Source organism: Onychomys torridus, chromosome 22 (genome assembly GCF_903995425.1).
Source record: "Onychomys torridus chromosome 22, mOncTor1.1, whole genome shotgun sequence".
Classification (NCBI taxonomy): domain Eukaryota; kingdom Metazoa; phylum Chordata; class Mammalia; order Rodentia; family Cricetidae; genus Onychomys; species Onychomys torridus.
In genome coordinates this window covers 21,790,353-21,805,493 of record NC_050464.1, presented here as the reverse complement: position 1 = coordinate 21,805,493, position 15,141 = coordinate 21,790,353, and the positions used below count along the sequence as shown (strand labels likewise).

Here is a 15,141-nt window from a genome sequence, read left to right as displayed (position 1 = left end):
GAAGAGCATGTTGGGTCCCTGGGAGCTTGAATTACAGGTGGTTGTGACCTACATGCTGGAAAACAAATTTGTAAGATCATCAAGTACTCTTGGCCACTGAGCCTTCTCTCTAGTCTCCCAGCTCAGCTTCTTTAAACCCGGGAGCTCACCTTGTGCCCCTCCCACAACCAGGAATCTTGTCACTAGACTTTCCCAAGAGCTCTGTGGAGTCCATACAGCAGTGGATCTCAACCAATGGGTTGAGATCCCTCTGTGTATCACAGGGTCGCATATTACTTATTCTGCACGTCAGATATGTACATTATGATTCCTAACAGTAGCAAAATTACAGTTATGAAGTAGCAATGAAATAATTTTATGGTTGGGGGTTACCACAACATGAGGAACTGTATTAAAATGTTGCAGCATTAGGAAGGTTGAGAACCACTGCCATACAGCATCCCTGATCTGTTCTCTTGTGTCCATAGCTTACCTGGCAGCCACCTCGTTCCAACTGACCTTGATTGCCTTAATCCGAACAGGGAATTGAGCAGTTTTCAAAGAAAAATTAACATTACATTCATTTTTGTATGTTTGTACATGGGTATGCATATATGTGTGCGGGCACACTTGTAGGGGACAGACTTTTACGTCAGAGGACAACTTTTATGAGTTAGTTCTCTCCTACTGAGGGGACCTAGCATATGAAGACAGAACTCAGGTAGTCCATTTCAACAGTCAGTGGCTTGATACTGCCCTCCAGCTAGCTCCCTAGCCCAATTTTATAGTCTAAAACAAGGGAAATTACCCTGCCCCTTTCTTTCAGACAGGGTCTCATGTAGGCAAGACTGGCCTTAAGGATGACCTTGAACAGTGAGAACAGACGTGTGTGTGTGTGTGTGTGTGTGTGTGTGAGAGAGAGAGAGAGAGAGAGAGAGAGAGAGAGAGAGAGAGAGAGAGAAGAGAGAAAGGGGGGGCATCTTTCAGGAGTCAACTCTCTGCTTCCACCAAGAGTGTCCCAGTGATGAAACTCAGGTTGTCTTGGTGATAAATGCTTTATCCTGCTGAGCCACCCCACTGGTCATGACCTTGAATTTCTAATCCTTCTGCCTCCCCCTCCCAAATCCTAGGATTACAGGTATGAAACACATCTAATTTCTTCAGTGCTGGACCTCAGGGTTTTGTGCATGCTAGGTGAAGACGATACCGCCCCATGGGAGCTACAACCAGCTGCCTCGGGATGTTAAGTTTTATTCAGAACATACAAAAAGAAAACATAAACAAACGCGGCATCACCAAAGGATGCTGGACCAGCTGCTGGTTCATACCTGGTTTGTGAGGGTGACCCGCCACTGTGAAGAGGACCTGACTGCTCTGGCTATGGGGGGAGAGGGGGTTGCAAGGCCAGGGTTAGGGGGGTGGCGGTGTCCCTTCTCGAACTTGGTCTAGACTGCTGGGGGCTTCTTTCCTAACTATGAGTGGCACCTCACACAAAGAAACTCTGAAAACTTGGTTCACATTTTTTAATAACATGGCACATTTACATTACACAAGAAGGCTCCTCCAATGAGACATGCTAGAGATTCCCGTTGCCTCCCTTCCTGACTGAGTAGGATCCGGAAAGGACTTTTTTTTTCTTTTTCTTTTTTTTTCTTTTTTTTCTTTTTTCTTTTTTTTACATACAAGAGAACAGCAGAAAGGCCTGTACAGAACAACCCCTTTACAATGCTGAGAACCTACCACTACAGTTCCAGTGCACAGAATCCTTGGGATTTTTTTTTTTTTAGTTGTTATCTTAAAAAACAACAAAACAAACGAAACAGATAAAAGAAAAAAAGAAAAAGAAAAACACTGCACACATCTGGTGTCCACAAAAATCTGAATTCACAACTAAACCTTCAGTTGACTACTAAAATAGATATCTCTCTGCTGTTAAAAACAATGGTCTGTAGTTTACATTTTTTTCTTTTTTGGGGGAAAAAACCAAAGAAACAGGATAACAATGTCAGGTAGCACTTTTAATATACTAGAGGACCAAATGGAACTAATTTTTATTTCTTACATGTATTTTACAGGCCAGTAGACAAGATATATTGTATTTTTTCTCGGCTAGTAAAGTCATATTCTCTCCAAATATGTAGACAAGAGGGTTAATGTCTTTATAAAAGTGTCATGAAGACATTAAGACTGATGAAAACTCACTCACACACACAGGTGCATACACACACACACACACACACACACACACTTGCACAAGAGCACACGCACACACACTTCTCTCTGCCACTTTTCGCCCTCTGTAATTCCTGATGGCTCTTACACGATTTACTTCCCAGGCTCCCATTTCTCATTGAAATATCAACTATTCACATTGGGCTCCATATACCTTCAATTGGTCAGTTACCTTGGAAACATACCCATCCTCGGAGAAAACCGGTACAGCTTTCTTTCAGGACCTGTGTGAGTATCCTTGAATCACATTATGGAAGAAGGAAGTGTGGACATGCTATGAGATAGGACTCCGGGGCTGGGGGTGAGGAGGGCATGGCTCCCACTTGAAGTTGTCTGCATCATCATGGCATCAGAGGTAACCAGAAATCCTGGTGACCTGTCTGTCTTGTCACCTGTCTGGCAGACACGGCCCACCTGCCCCTGATTATCAAAGAACAATCCCATCTTCCCTAGGCAAAGCTGCTTCTGGTTCTTAGTTATACTTCTGGGGATGGGGGATGCACCTTTCTCCATTTCGCCCCAGGAAGACCACAAGCAACAACTTCAGATGCAAAGTTCCAGCCTGGGTTCCAGATTAAAAACAACAACAAACAAACAAACAAAAAATGGGGGAGGGGTGCTTCTCCATTTGAAAAACAAACCGGAAAAAAAAAAAAAAAAAAAAAAAAAAAGAAAAGAAAACAGTTGTATGTATAACGTGTCAGGTAAGCGCTTGTTCAGGGAAAATATGACCTTAAGTATGTTGTAAATGGACTTGAAAAGGCTCCTTTGAGTAAGTCGGGCTTTGGGGAAAGCCTCCTATTCATTGCATAGTTGAAGGGATTAGCAGATGGGAACGCGGCCTCCTCCTCAGAGGGCCGAGTTCGCTGATATTAGACTTGTAAATAGCACATCTGAAGAAGTATTAATGTATTATGTTACTTAATCTTTACCTATTTACATCTGTACAAGTAAAGCTTTCGTCTTTTATCTTTTGCATATAGGAACCGTCAGCTCATGAAGCAAACTCTTTTTACACTCTATGTACACGCCTCCTCCTCTGAGACAGCTCGGGGTGACGGGTCGATGCCCCCCACCCCACCCCCTTTATCATCAGATCCTTGTGTGTCGTTACCTTCACCGTGTTGGTTCAAATCAAAGTTTTATGCAAAGAACAACAGAACTAAAAAGTAAGGAAGTTTAAGAACAAACAGGACCTGGCTAAAAGGTCTGAAAAATTCCAACATTAATTAATATACAAAAACATTTCAACATCCAAACGGAGTCTCTGTCCAATTTTTTTTTTTTCCAGGGGAAGAACTGGAGCTCTGCACCTCTCAGATCTGGGGGCGCAGGAGTTGTCTCTTGAGTCTTGGGGGAGTACCCCTAGGGTTTCTCCCCAACTCTGAGGTCCACCTCGTTCCTCCAGGGCTTATCGAGCTTCGATGTCTTTCAGTGTGTGGGACGGTGGCCTCTCTCGGATTTCAGCCGACAGGGGCGTAGTCCTCCGGGGGGATCCCGGGCGGCCCCCCAAGGTGGAAATGAGCGGAGGTGGGGCGCTGAGCGCCGCGGTGGGCGGGGTCTTGTTGAGCAGTCCATTCTGGTGGCCCGCGGTAGGGCTGATGCGAGGGTAGTGCATACTAGGCAGGCCTGGCGTGAGCAGGCTCGGGTGTGGGAGGTGTCCGTCCAGAGAAGCGGGGTGCACCGGGTGCAATCGTGGGTGCTCGTAGTCCTCCCGAAGCACGTGCAGCCGCTCACGCTCGTCCAGGTGTCCGCCCCGTTCGTGCTCCCGTCGAGGGTCCACAGCTAGCGGGTGGTGGTGGTGATGGTGGTGGTGGCTATAATCATGAGGCTCCCTGTCCCTGAAGGAGCGGTCGGCTTCGTACAACCGGGGTGTGGAGAGCCGGTGCAGGGGGTCGTTCCGGAGCAGGAAGTCCCTGCCTAGAGGGTCCCTTCGGTGCATGTCCAAGTCACGGTAAGGATCCCTCAAGGGGTCCCGCATGGGGTCCCAGTGGAAAGAGGGGTATGGGAAGCGCTCCCCCCCTGGGATCGGGCTGAGGCCCATAAACGGGGTCATCATGCGTGTCCTGTCCAGACTACCGATACTGTTCATGGCATGGATGCCAGTCACTCCCACGGTCATGGGCATGGATGCCAGAGGCCCTGGGTGCACGCTGGCGCTGGCTGAGGAGCTGGGTGGAGGTACCTCTGAGGTCCTGTGGGCCTGCGGGGCCTCTGTGGGTAGGTCGTGGTCTTCCTTGCGTTCTTCTTTGACCTTGACCTCGGCGCTCTTCTTGGGGTTCTCGTAGGCCGGCTCACCCTTGCGTGGCTCGGCCTCCCGGCTAGAGGTGCTGTTGGGCCTGGTGCTATCCACACCTGGTGTCCTCACGTAGGGTGACGGCACCCGGGACAACTGCTTGGGTTCCTCGCCTGCCACGCGTCCCTCGTGGCTGTGCCCGTCTCTCTCGGGCAGGTGGCCTTCCTTGGCTTTGTGCTCTTCGGTGGTCAGGTCCTTTCGGGATCCCGAGTGGTCTCTCTCCCTCTCTTTGGGTTTATCTTTCTCACGAGCCTCAGTATTCAAATGACCCCTGGTCGTCGGATCGGTGGAGCTGCGGTTATGGCCCAGGGCGCTCACCGGGACGGGAGGTGCTGGGGAAGGATGGCTGGGGTGTCTTTTCTCAACGCTTTCCCTGTGAGGGGGAGAGGGGGGAAAAATGAAATGGGCTTGCCAACCAGGCAAGGATCGCTCAATGAGATGGTGGTGTGAGGACGGACTAGATCACCCAGGTAGTGGGCAGCGGCCTGCGGCAGGGCAGGGCCAGCCACCTTCTTTCATCCAGATTCTAGAGGCAGCTTCATGGGTGAAGGCCTATGGATGTGGGTGAGTGGGGGTCCTAGGGACCTGCCTTGACCAAGGTCACCAAGGATGTGTACTGTGGACCAGGGAGGTCACTGAGGAATACTGCAAGACAGTCGACCTGTTTAGCTTCTCAGGATAGCTTTGGGTTAAGAACACAGCCCAAACACAAATTAAAGACCTTTCTTCTATAGAGTTGAGGTGGGGAAGGGTTTAATATAGACACGAGGGGGGTTTTGCAGCCGCTGACTCCTCGAACAAAAAGCACTACTTCAGGCTGAAGAATGTAGATACACACTAAAGGTGGTTGGAAAGGTAGCCCAACCCTCCAGATTACTGGAGTGTCAGGGAGCTCCAAGCTGATGTGCAGGCAGACCAGGCTATAGCGGACATGGGGGTCAGAAAACAGAACCTCACTGATGCTGTAGGAGAGGAACCAGGAAGAGACCATGAAAGGAAACTTTTAGGGACCTGGCTTGGTCAGGACTTGTCTATGGATGGGGGATAAGAGACAGAAGAAGAGAAAACAGTTGAAACCCTGGGAGTCAAGAGGCAGAAAGCTGATGCGTCTTAGGATGGATGTGTAGTAGTAGATACGGGGAGAAACCAGAGGTTGTGTGGACCAAAAGTGGCAGAGATCAGAGCGCAGAGGACAACAGTGAGGGGCCTGGGGAAGCTGACCTACAAATTCTGCTTCCTGCTAATACACAGAGACTGACGAGAACAGCCTTAAAGGGGAAAAGAAGAAGAAGAAAAACATCTCTCAAGTTTCCTGACTTCAATACAAGAGGCCATTTCTCCATCAAGAAAAACCAAAGTAGGCAGCATGATGGATTATGAGACATTTTATCAGTTCATTTTTCTGAGACAGGGTTTCTCTAGGTAGCCCTGGCTGGACTACATAGACCAGGCTGGCCTCAAACTCACAGAGATCCACCTGTCTCCACCTCTGAAGTTGGGATTAAAGGCATGTGCCACTTTATCGGTCATATTTAGAACCTGGAAAGTTGACATCTTTTACATTACCAGGGCATATACATGGACAATACACAAAGTAAAGGTAAGTCAAGGACCTAAGTCAAATTAGAATTTTTCTGTGTCTGCATGTGTGCGTGTCTACAGGTGCATACCATCTCTGTGGAAGTTGGAGGACAGTCTTGTGTGTTAGGCACAAAGGCAAGGTGGGACAAAATCTCTGGGATTGCACACACACACACACACACACACACACACACACACACATACACAAACGACTATGCCCAGCTCTGTATGGAGGCTGCGGATCTGAACTCTGGTCCTTACACTTGCAGGATTAAGTGCATCACCTACCAAGCAACCTTAAATTTCAATCCTAAGCACACAAAGAAATCACCCATAGGGGATGGGTTGTTTTGTCTGGTTTTTTTGCCAGGTCTCTCCTGGTAGGACTTAATCAGTTTTTCCTTCAAAATGAAAACAGCCTAAAGAAAAGAATGTATTTTGTGAAGAATGCCTATGGCTTGCTGCACAAAAAAACACTGAGACATTGCTTCTTTGCAGACAGAATTTTCAGGAAAGGGTTAGTTAGTACGGAGACAACCATGGTTCATAAAATTAATAATTCCCTGGAAAACGGGACGCAGAGCAGAGCTTTTCTGGTGCTGCTGTCTAAATTCAGATTAGTAAAAACAACAACAAGGGCATGGTACTACTGGTTGCCTGTGAGCCCCCGGGGGTCTTGGGTCTGGATGACACTTGAGAAAAAAGAGGATGAGGTAATGTAAACATGGCTTACTAGAAGCAAACGAAAAGGGAGCGGGGGGGGAAAAAAACAAATAAATAAATAAAAGAGCAACCGAAAAACAACAAAAACCCAAACACAAAACCTATGGGTGATTGGATGGACTTCGACTCAAACACAAACATGGCGGATTCATGCTGTGTGTGTCTGGCTCCAAGCTCCAACTGCTTGTCTACAGGAAGATGTCTACTTGGACACACTAATGTTCCAGGGACTCTGGGTGGCTGGTAAGCGTCCCTGCTTCTGAGACCGGCACCTTGCACTGTATTCTAGTGGTAGCTTAAGGTCCCCATCGGCTCAGGTGCCACAGAGTTGTGCTGCCTGGACAGGAAGTGGGCGGGGCTACAGAGGTCTGTAAGCACAAGGCTGGGGCATGGGGGAGGGGGAGGCGGCTGGTTCTGACTGGCACAGGGCGGCACAGGGCGGTTTCTTTTCGTACCTTTCCTTGTCATCCTTACTAACGGAGGAGTCTCGTTTATCTACATCTCTATCTCTGTCATGGGCTGCAGCGGACGCACTGCGCTCCAGCTCCCCCGGCTTCAGCCAGGGCGGAGGGGTCGGGAACGACGGAGGCGTTCGGTGCAGCCGGTTCCAGGGCTCGTGAGGATTGCTAAAGTTCTGCACACTGGGGCTATCCTTGTGGCCGAACACTGAGTTGGGTGCTGAAATGGTGAAGTGGGAGAACAAAAAAGGTTTCAGAGAAATCTCGGTAGAGGCCTGCCGTAGTGAAGGTACTTACCAAAAACTTTAACAGCATTCAGAGTTAAAATGAATACATGTTATTGGCAGCTGGAAAAGGAAAGATTAACACACTCATTAGAGGGACTCTCGTCCTACACTGCAGAAGCAACTCACAGCTTAAAAAAATAAAAAAATAAAAAATAAAAAACTCAATGAAGAGGAAAAAGTGAGAAAGGACGGAGGAGCAAGTACGCAGATACCCCGTCGGACGGATGTGGGCATGCAAAGTTCCAGGCATGCAGAAAGGTGCATCATGACGGTATGACAGATGAATAGGCCAGCTCGGCAGAATCCACTGGTCCTCGGTCTACCACACACTGCCGAACGCTACTCGTTACAATGAACATCCAAAAAGACCATGCGGGATCGCATCCTGGGCAATGCACGGATCTGCATGCTGTTGTTTTTTTTGTTTGTTTATTCGCTTGCTTGCTTCCTTTTCCTTCTTTTCAAGACAAGGTCTTATGGATCTCTGCATGACCTCAAACTCCCTAAGCAGCTAAGGCTGAGGCCTAATGCCTCCACCTTCCCAACAGCTGCGATTACAGGCTTGTGCCATTTCGTTTTTTCTGTACTGTTGGGAATGGAGGACTTCCAGCATGCCAGGTCAGGTTCTCTACCCAAGGAGTCATCCCTGGGCCTGGTATATTCTCCATTGTACATTTTTCAATCTTGCTACATCAGAAGTAAAGTGAAAAAAAAATATATATTTTCTTTTCAGCTATAGCCAAAGACAACTTCTTGTAGTGACTGAGCACATCACCGTTCCTGATGCACAGAGCCTGTATCAACAGTGTGCTCTGCTTACAGCAGCGGCCTCTGTACTTAAACCCGACGTCACTGCTAAACCTGTTTTTGGAATGCTCTCACCCAAATGTGTTTTTGACATACCCTCTATTAAAACACACACACATTTATGTATTTTTACTTTATGCCTATGGGTGTTTGCCTGCATGTATGTATATGTGTGCCATATGTGTGCCTGATGCCCAGCCTATAGAGGCCACAAGGAGGCTTCAGATGCCCTGGAACTGGAGTTACAGATGGTCATGAGCTGTCACACGGGTGCTGAAAAACCAAGCCTGGATCCTCTGTAAAAAGCAGCAAGTACCCACCAAGCTACATCTCTCCATCTCCAAATGTCACGATTCTTTCATGGAACCTCCATTTTCATTTTGTTTTTTCAACAGGGTCTTACTGTGCAGCTCTGGCAGGCCTGGAACTCTCTCTACAGACCAGGCTGGCCTCAGACTCAGAGATCTGCCTGCCTCTGCCTCCTGAGGGCTGGGATTAAAGGCGTGGGATTAATGGGATTAAAGGCCACCACACCCGTCCCTTCCCTCTGTTTCTAGATGACTTTTGGTGGTGCTGAGGAAGGAACTCCAGGCCTCACCCATGCTGGACAAGCTCTCTATCACTAAGCCATGCCCCTAGGCCCTCCCAGGGAGATTTTAGGCAAGTGCTCTGTCCCTGACCCATATACTCAGCTTAAATTGGTTTTCCCTGAAAGTAAAATCTCCTTTTCCTCTCAAAGGTCTAAAGCCATATATGGGTCAGAGAAATCGCGCAAGGGAGATATAAAAAATGGAGAAGTACTCACTAACTGAAGGATTTCCAAGTCCCCCGAAGGCATTGCCGCCGACTGCAGCAAGGCCCGTGAACGTAGACGGACGGTTAAAAGGCTCTGTGAATGAGACGGGGAAGGAAGAGACAGTGGTCAGGGACATGTCAGAGAGGAACACAGGTGGCCCGGGAGCTGGCAACGCAACAGACCCTCTGCTGCACCTTGACTCTCCCGCTGGACCGTAAGGGTATTCCTGCGCTTTGATATAGGCACTGGGTTAGCAAGAGTCCCAAGGGGTTCATTTCCCAGAGTGCCATCCTTTCTAAGACTCCAGCTTTGCACTTGGGATGACACTGGGCAAACTCAGGACCCAGCATTCTAAGCTGCCTTCCTGCCTGCCAAAGGTTTCTCTCTCTCATGGCTCCTTTACCTCAGGCTGCCTTCAAACTTGATCTAAGTCAAGGCTAGACTTGAGCTGATCCTCTTCCCACGTTTCTATCTCCTGAGACTACAGGCATGGACAAAGATGATACCAGGCTGCAGAGAGGGCGCAGTGGTTAAGAGTACCGCCGCTCTTCCAGAGGACCTGGGGTTCGATTCCCAGCACCCACAGGGCAGCTCACAACTGTCTGCAACTCCAGGTCCCAGGAACATGACACCCACTTCTGGCCTCTGAGGGCAATGCAGGCACATGCACAGGCATTCATTTAGACAGAACACCCATACATGTAAAATAAAATAAAAGCTGGGTGGCAGTAGCATATGCCTTCAATCCCAGCACTTGGGAGGCAGAGGCAGGCAAATCTCCTGGTGAGTTGAGGCTGGCCTGACCTATATAGTGGGTTCCAGGACAGCCAGGGCTACATAGAGACCTTGTCTCAAAAAAATCCAAATAATAATAATAATAATAATAATAATAATAATAATAATAATAATAATATAATTCTCCTATATATTCCTCACCAGGCACCACTGCCTTCAACTGACTGCACACTTCCCAGAAATGTTAAACGGACAGGCACAGGAAGTCTGCCTCTCCTAAGAAGAGACATGTTAATAAAGTGTGGAAAACCCAAAGTAAAGAGCACAGTTCTTCAGCTCAGCTGTCTCACAACGCTTGTGGCATCTTTCTTTCTAGCTGTTAGAGGACTCATAGGTGTCCTCTCTAGGTAGGGTGAGTGTACTCTAAACCCACATGTTCTGAGATGCCAAGGGATACTTCCCTGTTCCCAGCCCCCTGTGATGGTTCACACCAAATGCCAACTTAACTGGATCTAGAATCACCTGGGGGCGGGGGAGGACCTCTGGGCACAGATGTGAGGTAGTATCTACATTAGGCTGAGATACTCTCAGTGTGTGTGTACCAGCCCACTGGCTGGGGGCCTGGACTGACCAAAAAGGAGAAAGTGAGCTGAGCACCAGCATCCATCTCTCTCTCTGCTTCCTGACTGTGGATGTGACCAGCCGCCTCACACCGCTGCTACCAGGCCCCGCCCACTCTGTGGTCAGAGACCCCAGGGTCCCTCTGTGGAAGCCTTAGCGGGTGCCATGACTAAAGCTTCCAGGAGGATCCCCCCATCTTTTTGACTCACCTAGGTGAGCGGCAGGGTTGAGAAAGTTACTGTGATGAGGTGGTGGCCCAAAAGGGGTCCCAGTAGGATGAGCAGCACCTGCAAAATCAAACCAACAGAACAAAGCTAGAGTTTAGAAAAAGCCCTTGCCAAAGGAACCGAAGAAAATGCGTTGACGTCAAATTCCATTGCATCCACAGCTCCTGCAGATACAACTTGGTAACAGACAATATTCCTGTGAGGGACAAAAGAAGTCGTCCCTCCCATCTTTTCCCAGTTGGACTGGTGGCCCACTTAAGCTTTCGTCAACTTGATACCAAGCTGGAGTCATCTGGGAAGAGGGAACTTTATTGGAGAAGATGCTCCCGTCAGATTGGCCGGAGAGGAAAGCTATGGGGGCATTTTCTCCATTAATGATTGACATGGGTGGTACCACCCCTGGGCAGGTGGTCCTGGGTGGTCTAGGAAAGGTGACTGTGAGCCTACTGTAGAGCGAGCCAGTGACTAATGATCCTCCATGCCCTCTGCTTCAATTCCTGTCCCCACCAGGTTCGAGCCCTGACTTCTCTTCATGATGGACTGTAAGCTGAAAGAAATCATTTCTTCCCCAAGTGGTTTTTGGTTATGGTGTTTTATCACAGCCACGGAAAGCAAACTAAGATGGCTAGCCACCACGAAAAGTCATTTGCTGCATGCGTGTGTGCATACATGTGTGCATATGTGCAAATATGTGCCATATGGTGTCCTGGGGCTAATGGGGTGTGTCTTCTTCAGTCACCCTGTACCTTTATGGTCTATCACAGAACCTAGACATTCTTACTGCTACTCTGGATCACCAGTGAGCTCCAGGGATCCTCATGGCTCCACTTCCCCAGCTCTGGGATTAGAAATGCACACTGCCGTGCCTAGCAGCTATATGGGTTCAGGTCCTCATGCTAGCCGGTAAGCCCTTCACTGATGGGACCATCGTCCCCACAAGTATCTCTGTATGAAGTTGATGGTAGCAACATTAGGCCTGGGTAGAGGGATGGGGTACATCCAGGGCACAGGGAGCTTTTATAACAAAGTGTCTGCAGAGATACAGGTTTGCAAACACTGACGTGAGGTCATCCCTGCAGGACTTCTTAGGCGCCTCTAGAGTAGAGTGGCGGGCCAAGGGCTTCCTCTTCAGCACATCCGGAATGAGTTTTTCCCTTCATAAGCGGTCCTGATGCTGCAGACAGTGCTGCACTGAGACCCTTGCCAAGTCCCATTCTCATTACTGAGGGGCATGTAGGTTCTTCACACCCACTGTAAAGGCTCTCACAAGGCTCACAGCACCAAAGGTACTGCCAGGAGCTGACACTGAATGATGGGAGGCTAAGCCTTCTTAACCTCCCAATTTCCAGTGCTAGGAAAAGATATTTCATTCCCGTTTTGAACCTCCAAATCCTCAGTGTGGCTCAGTTGATGGGATGCTTGCCTGGAGCGTGCAGAAAGCTGTGGGTTCCATCGCCAGCGCTGCATAAACTGGGTATGGCAGCGTGTGCCAGCCATGCCAACACTGAGGAGGTAGAGGCAGGAGGACCAGGAGTTCAAGGTTATCGGCAGTTATACATGGAGTTCAAGGTCAGCCTAAGCTAGGAGACATAATCACAGAACTAAACCAGATGAAATAAAACATCAAGGATCAAGTAACTGGCTTTAATATTATTAATATTAATATAAATCTATTTCACCTGCCAGGGAACCCAGGTTTAATTTACAGTTCTTTTTTATCTGACTACATTTTCTTCTTTGTTTTCTATTTTGTCAATTTGAAATTTTAAATTACATTTACTTACTGTGTGTGTGTGTGTGTGTGTGTGTGTGAGAGAGAGAGAGAGAGAGAGAGAGAGAGAGAGAGAGAGAGAGAGAGAAGTGGATGCATGCTTATGTGCATGTGTGGAGGCCAAAGGACAACTTTATGGGAATTAGTTCTCTCCTTCTACCATGTGGGATCCAGAGATCGAACCCAGTTGATAAGCTTGGTGGCACACACCTTGACTCCCCGAACCATCTTGCTGGCCTAAATTTATTATTACTTTAAAATTTTTGTATGTATGAGTGTTTCGCCCACATATACATATACATAGATATCACCCATGTTCCTGGTTCCTGCAGAGGCTAGAAGGTGTTAGATTCCCTGGAAGTGAAGTTACAGTTTTGAGCCACCATGAGGGTGCTGGGAATCGAACCTGGGTCCTCTGCAACAGCAGCAAGTGCTCTTAACGGCTGAGCCATCTCTCCAGCCCCTCAGTTTATATTTCTTTAAAACACATCAGATCCCTTTCCTGCAGGAAGCTGGGGAAGGAGGGGAGAGAGAACAGAAGTGTGTACATGTTTGTGTGTGTGTGTGTGTGAATTATGGAAGGACAGTATTCCTAAAAGCTTCACTCATTAATGCTGGCTGGAAAGGCAGCCCTAAGGAGGCTGGGGAAGCAGCCATGGCTATCTTGCTTCACCAAGGGCATCTGAAGGACACTCAGACACGAGTCCCAGACTCTGGGGATTCAAACTCGGGGTCTTCACACTTGTATGACAAACAGTTTTGCACTGAACTGTCTCTCCGGCCCCCCATTTCTCTTTTGCATCACTGGTCCCTGGAGACAGCAAGGGTCGTGTGGGCCTGGGTTTGCAGAGTAAGGCTCAGCACATAAGGACACACGCTGAAGTCTCAGGATTTGAAGGCACCTAAGGGGTTCTCTATCCACATATCCTGAGAAGTAAAATCCAACTTCTCATCTGCATAAAGTGAACTTATTCTATCGCCTTCATTAGTCACCACCAATGTTGCCAGCCAAACAAAATTTGGGCCACATACTGTGTAGAACATGCTAGTTAATGCTCTGACAAAGACCCAGGCCCCCGGGGATGCCCGTGGTTCCAGGATTATTGAAGCAAAAGGAGCCAATTCATCCATTTGGCTGCAATGAAGTCCTGGGAGAAATCTCTCTATTTTGCTCCCAAAATTGCTCTCCACATACCCTTGTCTCAGAGCTAGGTGCCATGGTAACAGAGCCTTCAAATACATTCCCCAGGCAGAACCCACGGGAGGGAAACCTGAGGCCCTGGCAATTCCATCCATCCCTAAGGGTGACTTATTTGCTTGGACCACAGGGCTACTGTACTGATGTCTCTACTTTTCTCTTGCTCAGTGCAAGAGTCAATGGGTCTGCTAAACATGAAACTTGGCTCGGAGCCTAGGAAGGCGGCCGGCAGGATGGATGTGGAACACGTTCCCTAAGGGTCAGAAATGGTGGACTCCTCCACTGTTGCTGTTCCTCAGGATAAATTCTGATTCAGACAATGAGCACATGAAGGCACCGTGCTTGTCACGACAACTAATGGAGCACGCCACCATTCTCAACTATTTGCTGAGCTCTGTGGCAGAGACGGCATCCTAAAGGGCTGCTTTAAGAAATACTGAGTGGGCTGGAGGTGTAGCACATTGGGTAGAGTGCTTGGCCAGAAGAATGCATGAAGACCTGAGGTGCTTCAATCCCCAGCTTGACATAAACTAGGTGTGGTGGCACATGGGCTCTGATTCCCAGCCCTCGGTTAAGTGGAAACAGGAAGACCAGAAGTTCAAGATCAGCCTCGGCTACAGAGAGAGTTCAAGGCCAGCTTAGGCTACATCAGACCCTGCGTCAAAAGAGAGGATGGTGGGGGAGGAGGAAAAGGAAAGAGAAAAAAAGAGAAAAGAAAGCCAGGTGTGGTACCATGCACTCCAGGTACTCGGGGTGGAGGAGGCAAATCTCAGAGTCTGAGTCTAACCTTGTCTACAGAGTGAATTCCAGGATAGCCAGGGCTACACAGAAGAGACCCTGTCTTGAAAAACCAAAAAGACTGAACAGTAGCCAAGTGTGGTAGAACTGTGGTCACCGTACTCGAGAGGCCGAAGCAGGGACTAAATTCAAAGTCAACTTGTCCCACAGACGGACTTCCAGACCCACCAGGTTGCCTCAAAAAAGGGAAGAAAACACTGAATCATTAAGGACACTTGGTACCAATAGGACCTGTGTTGGTGGTTTTTGTTTTGTTTTGTTTTGTTGTGTGTGTGTGTGTGTGTGTGTGTGTGTGTGTGTGTATGTGTGTGTATGTGTGTGTATGTGTGTGTATATACATTCATTTGCAGGCAGGTGCTATGTAGACCATGCTGGGCTCAAACTCAGAAAGGTCTGTCTGCCTCAATTCCACCACACTCAATTCCATTTTGTTCTTTGAGGCAGGATCTCTCACTGGCTTGGAACTCACCAATAGAGCTAGGCTAGCTGGCCAGTGAATCCCAGGGGCTGGCCTGTCTCTGCCTCTGTGCTGTTGTAATTACAAGTGTGTGCCAGCACACCCAGCTTGATTAGTTCTCGGCCCGTGGTGAATAAAAGAGGTGGGCATCGATGAAGCAGGACCCATCTCCTTA

The 15,141-nt window shown here is 48.4% G+C and overlaps 1 protein-coding gene across 1 annotated transcript in view; it reads right to left on the bottom strand.

Moving 5' to 3' along the window:
- Positions 1–2,868: 2,868 nt before the first annotated feature.
- Positions 2,869–15,141, bottom strand: part of Auts2 (activator of transcription and developmental regulator AUTS2) — a 361,179-nt gene continuing 348,906 nt past the window's right edge. The window contains exons 14-17 of the mRNA XM_036171636.1: positions 10,725–10,802; positions 9,169–9,252; positions 7,267–7,489; positions 2,869–4,880 (exon numbers count right to left, since the gene is read on the bottom strand). Of these exons, the coding sequence (XP_036027529.1) occupies positions 3,623–4,880; positions 7,267–7,489; positions 9,169–9,252; positions 10,725–10,802 (1,643 nt within the window). The 3' untranslated portion in view covers positions 2,869–3,622. The remainder of the gene's footprint in view (positions 4,881–7,266; positions 7,490–9,168; positions 9,253–10,724; positions 10,803–15,141) is intronic.